This window comes from Bidens hawaiensis, unplaced genomic scaffold, assembly GCF_021521415.1.
Source record: "Bidens hawaiensis isolate Kalapana, Puna unplaced genomic scaffold, B.hawaiensis_p1.1 tig00002338_1, whole genome shotgun sequence".
NCBI classification, from domain to species: domain Eukaryota; kingdom Viridiplantae; phylum Streptophyta; class Magnoliopsida; order Asterales; family Asteraceae; genus Bidens; species Bidens hawaiensis.
The window spans coordinates 68087-83598 of record NW_027491126.1 but is presented as its reverse complement, the minus strand read 5'-3'; the positions used below and the strand labels follow the sequence as shown (position 1 = coordinate 83598).

Below are 15512 nucleotides of genomic sequence, written 5' to 3'. Positions count from 1 at the left end.
ACACTCTATCTTCACGGGAATCAGAACACACATGGGCTCGTGTATGACTGGGTAATCGCTTTTCTGCCTATCATTCGGAAAGATATACATGAAGACACGCAAAACTCTTAAGGAGTTTCCACATAAAATCAAGTAAATTTAGTTTGTATCACATCTACTTTTACGCACCATAAAAAGTTACCATGACATACAATGGCTGTCCTAAAGCCTTTTAAGCCTAATAACTTCACTAGCTAAGCACACAGAATTAGTATACTATCATTTTCCAAGGTTGGATCAATTTTCCGTTTAACATAGCTAACGAACTTCTTACGAAGTAACAGACTTGAAAAATAATTTCATTTCCCCTACTTCTTTCAAAATTTAAACAAAAAATCGCCCCGATCAAAACAAAGTCTTCAGGTAAACGGCTATCCCGAAGATCCAAAGGATCAACTGGACCGACCACATACTAGTATGTGTCCTTCTAACTAAATATGATCGACTAATTTTAAGCGAAAGAACGAAAAACTCATCATAAACTGCCCCGGCCACTATCAGTAATCTGGTTAATGGCTATCCTCAAAATCTACAAGTAGAGAATGAGGACCAAAACATATCCGAAGACAAGTCCTTCAAACTAATGTAACCGACATAATTTTAAGCGATTAGTGACGTCCTTTTTTTTTTTTTTTTTTAAATAACACAAGAAAAACATGGTTACTCGGGATTGATCATCTCATTCAGTTCAATAAGGTTTTGAAATCTGGATTTGTCAAACGCTTTAGTGTATAAATCAGCGAAATTATCAAGCATATCCACCTTTTCAAGAATTATTAGTTTCTTCTCAGCACAATCCCGTATGAAATGATGACGTATGTCAATGTGTTTAGTTTTACTATGTTAATGGTGTAGGTCCCCCCCCCCCGGGGGCGTCGCCGATCGATACGAGATCCGCACGAGGTCTAGGAGTGCGGAATCCTCCTAGACTCGTTAATGGTGTAATAGATGAAGAACACAAACACGTACACGAACAAATACACGAACAAATACAAGAACAGGATAAACAAATCTGCAGATTCTTATATAATAATCATTAAACAAACACGTTACATACCGTAACATAAACAGAAACACGTCCGACCCGAGGTGAGCTCTACATCGGGTCGTCCCTAACGACACTCTCTCTCTGTTTGTTCTCTCTCTACTTGAACTGGACACAAAACTCACTGAATTACTGGATACAAATCTAAACAAGACACATAAATATATAGATAAAAACTTCACGGGCTTGGGCTTGGGCCAGTAGGCGAAGTTGTTCTTAACTTCGCCTAAGGCGAAGTTGTTATAACTTCGCCTCAGGTGAAGTTGTTCCAAACTTCACCGTTGGCGAAGTTGTTCTTAACTTCGCCTAAGGCGAAGTTGTTCTAACTTCGCCTATAGCGTCTCCGCTGGTCAGAATTGCATAGCGACGGTCACAAAATGCACCAACAGACTCCCCTTTGACCGTTGCTCTCAATTCTAACAAACACGAAAGATCATCTGTTACAAAACATGTACCAACAGACTCCCTCTTAACTGATGATCTTCTGTTTGCTCTTCAACCAGCCGTGTCTGAAACTGTCCTGTAGCTTCACAAATCTACCAATCACCCAGCGTCTTCCATATCAGATCTCCCCTTCAGTGTAAGCTTCTCCGACTATAACGATTGAGGTCTTTGAAATGCATGCATCCTCGTGCCAATAGATCATCTCAACCAATCACGTGAGTCCATCTGACTTCACCAACACGTGAAGTTGGGCTTCCTCCACAACTTCACCAACTCGTCGGCATACGATAAGGTTTAATCTTCAACTACTCAACATCAAGTGATCAATTTCATCACAAAACCGCCTTGACAGAATCTAACACATGACCATTAATTAATCCGAAGCATCTTCAATCTCCAGGGATAACGATCAAGAACATAAACACTTTAGTTCCCGATTAAATCCAACTTGTTCCAGAATTTTCACTCTAATAAATAAGCATCACGTTTCAGGATCCAATTCTCGAACGCCTTGAAAATAACATAAATAATATGCTCTGACCGCAATCCAGTAATGACAAAAACCTTCAGTTCAATTTGACTTTCTTCAATTTGGTCAACCTCGAACAACAACAATTTCATTGCCCACAAACACCCAAATATGTGTCAATATCCAGTTTCAATCAATATCCCATTCACAAACTCAACTCCATATCCAGAGTTGACACGTATTTGTTCACACGTAAGACCCAGAGATAACAAGTTTCACTCGTTGACGGAACAACATCTCCGGTCTCACAATAATCGTGTACACCTGGCCATACAGACGAAAACACCAAAATACTCTTTTTTTTTTCTCGTTAACTTCGCCTAAAGTTAACTTCGTCTGTCCATAACTTCGCCTGGCTATAACTTCGCCTGGCTATAACTTCGCCGAGAAGTCAACTTCGCCTAAAGTCAACTTCGCCTGTTCATAACTTCTCCTGTCCATAACTTCGCCAGACCTTATATCTTCGCTTAAACCCTACGAACAGTGACGGCAACTTCGCCTGATGAACAATAACTTCGCCTGCGGCGCTGTTCGGCCAGAAACGCACAGAAACGTGCCAGAAACACCAAAACGCAGATCTCGAACCATAGCATAAGAGCCTAAGGCTCTGATACCACATGTAGGTTCCCCGGACGGATCACACGAGATATCCCGATGTACACAGGTGCGGAATCCCTGTGTAGATCGTTACGGACGTAGAATATAATCACACAAACACACGTACACACGATACGAACAAAACTCACGTTATATTGATAACTCAAACCGTGTTACTTACAGACTCACGTCAATAGACTCACGTAAACTGAACTCGATCAACCAAAGCACAAACTGACCAACCGATTAACCTTAAACTGTAAACAGTAAACTACTTAAATACACGACAACTTCGCCTCAGGCGAAGTTGTCTATAACTTCGCTCGTTCAACAAGTTCGCCTAGGCGAACTTGTCAACAACTTCGCTTGGTTAACAAGTTCGCCTAAGCGAACTTGTCAACAACTTCGCTTCTAAACAAACAATTACATAAACAATATTACAGACTCGATTACAGACTTTATACATATGAACTACTGACATCTATGCACCAACAGTCCAGTTTCGAGAAAACTGTGGCACCCCAAGGTTCATCTAGTAGCTCTTCTATTAGTGGTATCGGGAATTTATATTTTACCGTTGCCTCATTTAACCGACGATAGTCCATACACATCCTCCATTGCCCATCTTTTTTTTCTCTAACACCACAGGTGCTGCAAAATGGCTTTGGCTATTTCTTATAATCCCGGCTTGTAACATCTCTTTAGTCGTCTTTTCGATCACATCATTTTGTATCACTGGATAGCGATACGGTTTTTGACTAACAGGCGGTTGAAACTCCTAGGTGGCGGAAGCAACGATTGAACCCGGAAGACGTCTTCAAATTCTGCCAACAATTCGTTCCAAATGCCTTGAGTATTTCCTAGGAACACCTTAGAACCATACTGTTGCACCTGGTTACTTACATTGAAGTGCAAGGTAAATAATTGGTTGGACTCATTTGTTTGTTTTTGTAGTAAAGACCCCAACTTTTCCGGTGAACACACCATAAGCCTGTTATTTTCTATTCCCTTAAATTCACACTTCTCCCCATCCACAGTAAATTGCATCGTCATTTTTTTTTAAATTCCATAAGATATCGTTCAATATCAAGAGCCATTAGATGCCAAGAATCATGTCATAGTTTTCTAGCGGTAAACACAATACCTCGGTTGTGAACCAACGCCCTTGCATCGTCCATTGGAACTCTGGACATATTTGGTTATAGGGATGAGCAAAATTGGTACCGGTACCGAAATGGGTACCGATTTGGTACCGTCGGTGCCGAATCGGTACCAAAGTTTTAAGTATCGGGATCGGTACGGTTCAGTACCGGTATTTCCCGATTTTTTACCCTCGGTACCGGTATAATCCCGGTACCGTCCCGGTACCTATACCGTACCGGTACCGAACAGAATATTTCGGTACCGGTATCGGTACCAAGAATTAGTGATTTTAAGGATCGGTATTTTCGGTACCGGTACGGTACCGTGCTCATCCCTATTTGGTTACACTACAATTCCTTCCTATCGGAAACGCTCACGCTTAGAGACTGGATTGGATTCACCAGACATTGTAAGCGTTTAGCCAACTTGACATAGAGGAAGTTGTGAGTCGACCCAGAATCAATAAGAATGCGGAGTTGTCTCGTATCCATTGCTCCTTTAACTCGCATACTCGAAAAAGACGGTAACCCATGAATAGAAATCAGCAGTTCTTTTGGCTCCTGCTCATAGAATGTTTCATCTTCTATTTTGACTGGTTCCTCGTTTTCAACTTCAATCACATATAATTGAGTTTTTGGGCACTTGTGACATGGCACGAATTTCTTCGTGCACCAAAAACATTCACCATTTGCACGTTTAAGTTCCAACTCCTTACTCGCGAGCCACCTCTAAACCTTGGCCCCTGTTTTAGCGGTTGTCGCACCGATGAGGTGGGTATTAGAAGTCGGTTGTCACACCCCAACCTACGGCGGAAATTCCGGGGCGGACGGATTGCTCACAACTTTTCAAAGGTACTATCATGCACAATATTTAAATGACAATATCTATTAATTGAATTCAATTATCAGATAAATCAAATACAAACAAGTACATAATTCATACAACAATACAAATTTTATATTCTTGATTAAAATATTCTTCTAGCTAAATTCTTCACTAAGTCTTCACCAACCTGCATATGTGTATAAAATAAAGTTTTGTCAACAACACATGTTGAGTGAGAAACACACCAGTTTAGTTGTACATATAGTATATATAACAAAAATATGTAGTTGCAAAAAGTCATATGAGAATAACAAATTAACCAAATGAGCAAGTATAACTGAGATGTCGAGAAGCACAAAGGCTAACGGCTGGCGTATTATCATACTAGACTGAGATAATGTTGGACCTCTCCGAATGCGAAAGCATACAAAGCAAATAAGCACATAAACAAGTAAGGTATAAGTTGTTAACACATAAGACAAAGTTGCAGTTTTGAGTATAAGTATATGTAAGAAATATTATTTACGCATATGTCCCCAAAAAGGTTAAAATAAGTAAAACAGGGGAGTGCAATACTCACCTCAAAGACGAACAAAAGATGATTAAAATAATGAGAATGAGGGATCAGTCAAACGCGAACGTTACAGCCTAACGAGAAATAAGAGCAAACGGATACGCTAAGTAAAGTACGATATTTATTACAACAACTAGTTAAATAATGTATAAAAATATATATAAGATCATACAAAATAATTATTTTAGTTTATAAAAACACAACTTAATATATATTATTTGTAGTTTTATAAAATTAGTTTACTTGATTTATATATTCATTAAAACATTAGTTTTTAAGTTATAATATATACACACACCTTTATGTATATATATGAATGAAAGCGTGAGTATTACAAAGCCGGTTTTTAATAAAGTAATTTATTTAATAATAATTATTATTATTATTATACAAAAAAAATGATTTTAATAAACATTTACCAAAAATAATAGGAAACGGGATGGCAGAGGTTCGAACCCGTGATCTCTGTCCCCATAGCCAAGATGTTTAACCAACTGGCCTACCAGCTTCAAGTGATTAAGAATTAGTTTCCATAAATTAAAAACATCAGCAGATCATAACAATTTGATTGAGCAAACCCTAGAATCTGAATTGATCAAATCGATTATATTGAATCAAATTAACCATGGGGTTAAGATAGAACGTGATGTCGCGATCAAAACCATAACAAGAATTACCTCGAACGATGAACATACGCGGTTAATCAGACAGAAAACATGGCCGGCTTAGCGAGGTCAAGAACACGATTAAAACAACAGTGTTAATATAATTCGTTGGGGGCTTCAAAGGACGCTGGTATAAGGATCATAGCTGCAGGTTTAATTGAATTTTTACAATCGTTTATATGTATAAAGGAGTAGGTTAGGGTCGGCTAGGTGTATTATCATATGCAGATTCGTTTATGATTCATATGACGTAATTGAGATGTCAGTTTGCTCAAATTAGGCATGTATAACGTGTCTTTGATTCAATTTCCATATTCACAACGAGTATTGAGGTCCAAGAAATCTCAAATTTGGAATCGGGTTTGCAATACGGGTCTGGGTAAACGGGTCTGGATTTCTTTAATGGGTTATAATATAAAATTTACCATTTAGACCCTGGAGTAAGATGATGGAAACAAATAAGGATAAAAGTTTAAGTTTGGGGTTATATTTTCCATAAAATCGAAAGTTTATAACTATATGATAAATAATTAATTAAAAAATAATATTATAATAATAATTACACTCGATAACTGCGATAAGACTTCCAGAACATCGAAATAAATATTAAATTTTGGATATGTCGGAGTTGTTACATCGGTAATATTGGTAACTTGGCAGCGTTAATGGAAGGAGTCACTCGGCTCGATTCGTTACTGTATTTGGGGTAGTTTAACCCCCTTTAGCCGATTTGAATTTATTATCCAAGGTGGCATTGTTGAGGTTCTAAATTTTTGCCAGCCCGTATGCCTCGTGCAGGGTACTAGGTTTAAACAACTTAACCGGTCCACGAATTTCTGGTTTGAGCCCATTCAGATATAAGCTAACAGCTTGTGTCTCACTTAGAGTTACCTTGTTTAGGAGAGCAACACGTTGTTGTAATCGGGGAGCGAGTCGCCTTGTTCAAGACAAGTAATCCCCTCCAAAGGGTCTTCGAACATAGCATTGAAAACCGAGTAGAGATGGCTAACACATAATCCTCCCAGGGGAATTCAACGACGGTAAACCCCACGACTTTTCATGAAAGTCCGATACCATTGTATAGCATCTCCCTCCAAGTGAACAACAGTGCATCTCAGTTTTATGTTATTTGGGTTTCATCTAAGCCAAAAAAGTGTTCACACCTGTAGATACATGCTTCCACGTCCTCCCCTAAAAACAGAGGGAACTCTACCTTCCCAATTCGCATTGGGCGATTAGTTTTAGTACATGTTTCATCGAAAGAACCGTTGCTGAAGGAGCCGTCTGCCTTGCTCCCGGAAAACGATTGGTCCTTGATGTGTTGTAGGAGTTATTCTTGTTGCTTCATTGATTGGTCTTGTTGCTTCATCATTGTTGCTAGAGTTGCTTGGATATCTGCGATTGCTTTGTCATGGTCTTTGATAGATTTATTCATTTCTTTACTGTGTGTAGACATAGTTGAATCTGATAGGGATCGATGAGTTCTATGATACCCTTGTTAGGTGTAACATCCTAAAAATATTCTAATATTAAATAAAGAAAGTTGTGTTAGGTTTTCGTGTGTTAATGACTAATTAATATTAAACAAGAAAGGATCATGGACTTGGATTAATTAAGATGGATCTAGGGTAATGGCCTTAGGTCCATGGGCCTTAAGGAGTATAAATACCTCCTTAAACCACCCTAAAACCCTAAATCCTCATTTCCTTTCATCCAAATCTCTACACACTCCAAACACACACACACCACCTTACATACGGCCTTGAGAGTGAAACGGGATTCGAGTCCAAAGATCAAGCCAACCATTATTAGATCTTCAATATACGAGCTAGATACGAGATAACCAAGCAAACCGAACACATAAAGGTATGATTTCGATCTTAAAGTTCATGTTTTTATAGACGGTTTTCCATGAAACTTGAAACTATAATAGATCGGGTCTAAACGAAACGTAAAGTAGCGAACTTGATGCTAGGACGAACCTAATAAACCCATAAACATGTACGGTTCGTTTAAGATAAACCGTAGATCTTGTATTGAACGTTTTTGAACTTAAAGGTCCAAACTTTATGTCTTTACGGGCCAAGTTTTACCCGAAAAAGATCATAGGAATGATCGCGAGTTGGTTAGAATCATATCCAAGAATTCGCGTTGTAACAGAGATAATTATGGAGGGGTTAAGGACGAACAAGGGTGCAGCTGGGCAACTTCGCCACAGCTAAGCTCGCTGCTGTTAACTTTGCCCCCCAGTAAGTTCGCCCAGCAAGTTCGCTAAGCATAGCAAGTTCGCCAGTCCTTAAGTTCGCCTACTGTGAACTTCGCCTAATACAAGTTCGCTTACATAAGTTCGCTGGTGGCCAACTTCGCTACATGCTAAGTTCGCTTGTATATAACTTCGCGTGTATATAAGTTCGCTAAATGTTAAATTCGCTTAATATTAAGTTCGCCAAAAGTTAAGTTCGCTGAGAAATGAATTAAAACCCTACTGAAAAATGTGTTAAGATAGTTAATTTAAATAAAATTTTTCCAAGCTGACCTAACAGCTTAACCCCAGCCAGGGGCTCTGCCCCTTGGACCTCGCTAGGGGCTACCGCCCCTAGAACCCCGCTGCCAGGGGCGCTGCCCCCGGACCCCCGTTCGTTATGGGTCATATAAAGATAGAAATACGATACGAGTAGTAATAGTTATTTGATACGTGTAATTGTTATACAGTTAGTCGTGCACAGCTCAAGAAAGGGATTACCATAAACGGTGAACGTAACCACATTCAGATGAGTTTCTAGCCCCATTTCCTTGTTATGTTTTCAGGGCTGTATGCATACTCGATGTGAATGTTAATACACTTACCTTAAATGGTAAGTGTATGTCTTAATGACGATTGTGATAGTTATGTATGTATGCTTGGCAGTACGTGAACGACCTTCGGATATTGCACGTATTGTCAAGGCAAGTATAGTGTAGTATGCATGATATGTGTATGTGAATAAGGGAGTATGTACGATTACGTTGTGTATGGTATTAAATGTATGGTTATGATAATGAAAGGTAAGGTAAGGTTAAAGGGTTGCATACCCTAATAATATATGCGAAGGATAAAGGGTTGAATACCCTAAAAATATATGCGAAGGTTAAAGGGTTGCATACCCTAATAATATATGCGAAGGTTAAAGGGTTGCATACCCTAATAATATATGCGAAGGTTAACGGATTGCATACCCTAATAATATATGCGAAGGTTATAGGGCGAAATACTCTTTATAACGTAAAGTATGAATATGAAAGGAAAAAGTAAGTAAGTAAGTATAAACGAAAGTATAAAAGCATGGGGTACGTATGAAAGTATGAAATTATGAATATGTTGTATGTGGTATGATTAACTAGAACTCACTCAGCGTAGCTGACTTTTAGTATGCACGCAGGTGAGTAGGATGAAACAGCTGGCTTGAAGGGAAACACGTGCGGATGAATAAAGAAGTTGGCATCTGAAGATTTAATCGTTAACGTTTGAACTAAAAGACATGTTTTAAGTATGTTTTAAAGACAAGTTATGAATGGTTGTAACAACTATTGATGTTTTATGTTATTCAGCGAAAGTTTTAATTAACTCTGAATTTAGAACTGCGTTTATGAGTATATCCAACACCAAAATAGGGCTACCGGTAACGGGGCCTTACATTAGGATAAAACAAGCTAAAAGAGAAAGTTTAGAGAATATGAGAATTTGCAAAGTTTATTCAATCGTTTCATAATATCAGTGGGGTATAAGTACATCAAACCCCGTAATGAAACATAATGACAAAACTGATCCAAAACATAAAAACTAAATAATAATAATAATAATAATAATAATAATACTTTACGTAACACGGTGGCAGATTTGTTTTCTTTACATTATATAGAACTTGGATGGTCGCTCACTTCTGTCTTCTACATTTACTCGAAAATTATGTATTTTTTTATTAGTCGATCATTAACACTAAGTATATGTGGACTGGCCTTCGGGGATTGTTTATTGAATGAGAAGAACAAGTCAAGTCAACGATGCATGATTCAAGGGTTCAACATTTGACTCCATAAATGTTTCTCATGATATTAGTTTTTTCTTTAATGCTCGTGTTTTCTATTAGTAATTTTCTTTTATGGATGAATAAAAATGTCTTAGTCTCTTCTTTAATCTATTATGTTCTTAGAGAGTGGTTGCTCAAATAAACTGTATCAATTGATGCTTTCATTCCCGAACCCATATCCTCTAGCTACTATCATGTCTTCTAGTCGTGTAAAACCGACGGTCGCGGAATCGATCGCTTTATTAGCAAAACCCTCGTCAACAACTACAAAGAGCAATCTTTGACATTCAGTTTGAGCAAACTGGCTCACCATCCTGGCCGATGTTCAGTTTGAGCAAACCAAAGCCATAATCGATGCATTAGCCAAAACTACAACCAAATCATTCATCCATATCACCACCACAAATACACATGAACTTGATATACAAGCCAATTTGGTTATTGTCATCAATCCCAAACCATTATCCATCTATTCTAATTTCACAAACGATACCACCGTCGGTTCTAATCCACCGCCTTTCGAAAAGGTCATGGCTACCAAAAGTGCAGTGCTTGTAACTTCTAGAAAACATAACAATCAACATTCATATTTCCCTCCACCACACTACCATCTATGTCACCCAAACCAACCCGTAATTCGGCACGTGCACCTACCAAAAATCTCATCCACAAAAACTCGCACAACACCCAAGTTGTGTCATTGACCAATGAGGAACCAAAGACAACCAACACACGTGAATTGTGACCATCGTGGCACTACATTGAGATAGCCCCTAACGCCGTTGTACGCCAAGAATGGAGAACACCATGGGGAAATGATCTTGTCCTTAAGGACAAGGACGCGAGAGTATTGATACCATAATGATGGTGCATCAAAGAGTCTTCAACCAAGTCACTATTGAATGAGAAGAACAAGTCAAATTCACGATGCATAATTCAAGGGTTCAACATTTGACCCCATAAATGTTTCTCATAATATTCGTTTTTTCTTTAGTGCTCGTATTTTCTACTAGTAATTTTCTTTTTACCACCAACAAACATCTCCCCCCCCCCCCACCACACACCCAACCCCCCCCCCCCCCCAACACACTTCCATGAGTGCCCATTTGTGGAAATACACAAACATCAATTTGTGGAAATACTATTACAGCATGTGAAAACGTTTTTTTCTGTTATATTTGTTTATTATTTATAGACGAAAAATGAAATTTGATATACAAGTAAAGGTTATAAAAAATGTACAATTTATTCATAAATATCAGGCTATCAGCTCTATAAATAGTGTTGAGCTCCCTCATAAAGATTCAAACTTTTCTTTAAGCATGTCTATCAAACAAGAGGAAGTAATTCGTCCCAATGCCAACTTTCCTCCCAGTGTTTGGGGGGGTCAATTTCTCACCTATGAAGAGGTACAAATAACTTTACAGAAAAAAACAATTATTGTGTTTATTTAATAGTATGTAATTAAAAATGGTTAATATTGTTTGAATGTAGGACACAGTTGCAAATCTTAGGATGGAACGAAGTGTCAACGACTTGAAAGAAGATATAAGAAAAGTTATATTGTCATCTTTAGATGTTCAAACTGAACACGCGAATTTGTTAAAACTGATTGATGCAATCCAACGTCTTGGCATAGAGTATCATTTTGAAGAAGAAATTGGCAAAGCCTTGAAACATATTTATGATGCATATGGTGATGAATGGAAGGGTGAAAACCCTTCTCTTTGGTTTCGAATCCTAAGACAACAAGGCTTCTATGTATCATGTGGTGAGTAAGCACAAATAGTTAGATCAGTATCTATAACACTATAATTATGAAAAAAGAGAGGCTAATGATATTTAGTATTAACTGAAACAGATATTTTTAACGAATTTAAAGATGAAAACGGGCAGGGGCGGACCTACATAGGTCTCATCGGGGTCCCGGGACACCAATGTTTTTTAAAAAATACTTAGAGACGGTATACTAAATTTTGTAAGGACCCCATAAAAATTAATACTTGGAACCCATACTATTAAGGCTAAACTGGTCTAGTGGAAATTCCCTTGTTTTTCTTTGAGAGGTTGCAGGTTCAAGCCTCTCCATACTCAGTTTTTGTTGTTTTTTTATATCATAGTCAATATTAGTTATTTAGTTGGGGTATTTGTGTTTTTTTTAGTTTCTCTCATATAGTCATTATCACCATCCAACATATATAATAACAACATGGGTTTTACATATTCTTTTATTAATTATCTTATGTATGTATATTATAATTAATAATTTATTTGTGTAAGAGTTAGTTTTTCATGTCTTGATTATTTATGTAAGACCATATATATATATATATATATATATATATATATATATATATATATATATATATATATAGCTTATGTTTATGTTTTTCGAGTATGAATAAAAATGAATTAAAAATGTATGTTCTATCTAGTTTCTAATCTAGATTCTTTCTACTTACTCGTTTCCAATGACACCATATTTCCGTGTTTTATTATGTTACTCGTCTCGACCCGACCCGAATAACGACCGACCTGAAAATTTTGTAAACCGAAAAAGTTGGGACCCCGTCGACAAAAAATCCTGGGTCCGCCACTGAAAACGGGTGTTTTAAGGAATCGTTAACAAGTGATGTTGAAGACTTGCTTGAGTTATATGAAGCGACTTATTTGAGAGTGAAAGGTGAGGTAGTGCTAGAAGATGCTCTTGTTTTTACAAGAACCCGTCTAAACAAAATAGCAAAGGATCTTACTCAGAGCAACTCTACGTTGTCCATCCGTATACAGGATGCACTAGAGCAACCGATACGAAAAAGGTTGCCAAGACTAGAGGCGTTGCGTTACATACCTTTCTACGAGCAACAAAATTTCCATAATAAGTCTTTACTTAAACTAGCCAAGTTAGATTTCAAGCTGCTTCAGTTACTGCACAGGAAGGAGCTTAGCGACCTCTCCAGGTATACAACTTCCCTTTTTAGTTGCTTTTAAAGGTTTGAAAAAGAAAAAAAAAATAAAATACCATATACGTGTACATGGTTACTAATTTGTTGTACGTAGGTGGTGGAAAGCTCTTGATGCCCCGAAGAATTTCCCTTATGCTAGAGATAGACTGGTTGAATGTTACTTTTGGGCACTTAGTGTATACTTTGAACCAAAATATTCTCATGCCAGAAGTTTCTTAGCCAAAGTATTTTCAGTGACAGCAATTATTGACGACACATATGATGTTTATGGTACTTATGAAGAACTCAAGATCTTTACTGAAGCAATCGAAAGGTACTTACGCAACTATCTACATGAATATCCTGAAAAACATGCAATTCGACTATCGAACACATTCATGTCCAATATTAATTTTCTAATCCATAAAGTTAATTAATTGCATTTTTTTAAAGGTGGTCGACAAAATGCATAGATGAGCTTCCAAAATACATGAAATTGTTATACCAAATACTCATGGATGTATACAATGAAATGGAAGAAATCATAGGAAAGGAAGGACAAACATATCATATTGGCTATGCCAAAGAATCTGTAAGTTTCAGTGTTGTTTATATATAATAATTAGTTTTTTTGGTGCATGTGACTGTATATATATATATACATGCATGTCGTCATATATATACAGATGAAAGAGCTTGTTAACGGTTATATGATGGAAGTGAAATGGGCAAATGAGGGGTATATACCAACAACTGAGGAGCATATGTCAGTTTCATACAAGACGAGCGGGTATGCAATGCTGACAGCAACATCTTTTGTTGGCATGGGTGATGTGGTCACTCACGATTCATTCAAATGGGCTCTCTCAAAACCTCCTCTTGTAAAAGCATCATGTGTAATTGCTAGACTAATGAACGACTTTTTCTCCCAGAAGGTTCGTCGAGTTTGTGTATTCAGATGTTAGGAATTAAATAACTGTTCATTTATATGTCTTCTTAAAAGTTTTGAAATGCTTGCAGGAAGAGAAAGAAAGACTGCATGTCTCATCTAATGTTGATAGTTACATGAAGCAATATGGTGCCACAAAAAAACATGCCCACGACATATTGAACAATCAAATTGAGGATGCATGGAAAGATTTAACTCTAGAGTCCCTCTTGTGTAAGAATGTTTCAATGCCTCTAATAATTCGTGTGATTAACTTGACTCAGACGCTGACTGTTATGTACAACGGCAAGGATAATTTCACGCTAGCAGGAGAAGAGTTGATAGGCCATATCAAATCATTGCTTATTCATGGTATGAGCATATGACTTTGATCACATGCCATATGGTGTTGGAAATATATATATACCGTTGAAGCTCTCTAGCTATTACTAAATAATGAGCTGGTATCAAGTTATTTGATGTTAATTAATAAAGGTGAAATTAGTTCCCACCAACTTGTTGGTCTGTTTTCTTTCAAGAAATTTCAGAGTTTGTAAAAAGGTCGTATCACTACTATACTATGTAGTAATACGATGTTGTAAGACATGCATCTTGAATGTTTATTTGTTTTGGATTTTATGAATGTTTATTACTTAATCTGTGACTTAGATACCTTTCAAATTAACAGAAATCGGTGTTAATCATCTATACTAAAATATCAAAATATCTACCTATTTTAATAAAGTAAAATAATTATGTACATGTGTTATTTTGTGGTTAATCCTCATAGTTTTTTCTCTCCAAAAATAATATATGTCATAGATTAACAATTATTTAATTTCCCTTTACACTTTATTTATATTATATATATAAATTAATTAAATTATTCATTTTTCTTTAAACTCTATTTATATTATATATATACATTTAAAAAAAAATAAAAATAAGTATTTACATATTATACTAATATACGTTGTTAGAATATATTTCACAGCATACTTTGTGAAATTCAAAAATCAATAACAAACCGTGTTTGTGAAAAGAATATAATTTTAAATTATATCAACATATTATACTATGTATATTGTTAACGATTGTAAATAAAAAAAACTTTAATAAGCTTTCATTTTATGAAACAATTTTTTTTACATATATATATATATATAGGGGATGGATCTTACGAGAAGTTATATTACAGCGAGAAGTGCGAGAAATGAATGATTTTTCACTCCCTTGCTTATGATGTTACCTACATGTATATAGGTTTGTTGTATTTTTGTCTTAATACACATTCAAACCTACCTATACACATACAAATGTACCGAGCCACATTGAAACCTACGTACCTACACACATACGAACATACATACACGTATACAAACATACGTACCTACACACGTATATACACACCTACACATATGAAATGGAGTGAAATTAGGATTAATGGAGTTACACATTCACTTCTCGCACTTCTCGCTGTAAAAGAACTTCTGAATTGATCAAATACCTATATATATATATATATATATATATATATATATATATATATATATATATATATATATAAACGAAATATTTAAAAACTCTCTGGTTGCTCCCTACATTCTATCAATCCACCAGATTGCTTTATTTATAAATTGAGGTTTCTCGTTCATTTGACACGAATTCACAGCTATGGGTCTCACCAAACCCAGATAGCCCATAAACGGCTTAT

At 36.6% G+C, this 15512-nt stretch overlaps 2 protein-coding genes across 4 annotated transcripts in view; both read left to right on the top strand.

Annotated features, from left to right (window-relative positions):
- LOC143617890 (putative small nuclear ribonucleoprotein G) overlaps positions 1 to 15512 on the top strand; it is an 81756-nt gene that overhangs the window by 58400 nt on the left and 7844 nt on the right. The gene's annotated exons all lie outside the window — the stretch shown is intronic.
- Positions 11178 to 14466, top strand: LOC143618726 (sesquiterpene synthase TPS2-like). Of its 2 annotated transcripts, none has more exons than XM_077090822.1 (8): positions 11178 to 11337; positions 11423 to 11699; positions 11790 to 11821; positions 12536 to 12885; positions 12986 to 13204; positions 13324 to 13462; positions 13557 to 13805; positions 13891 to 14466. In XM_077090822.1, exons 1-8 carry the CDS (start codon positions 11251 to 11253, stop codon positions 14182 to 14184), a joined length of 1647 nt encoding a protein of 548 aa, XP_076946937.1. In that variant the 5' UTR covers positions 11178 to 11250; the 3' UTR covers positions 14185 to 14466. The 2 variants fall into 2 exon arrangements, with proteins under 2 accessions (XP_076946937.1, XP_076946936.1); XM_077090821.1 differs by having other exon boundaries at positions 11180 to 11337; positions 13557 to 13814; positions 13897 to 14466.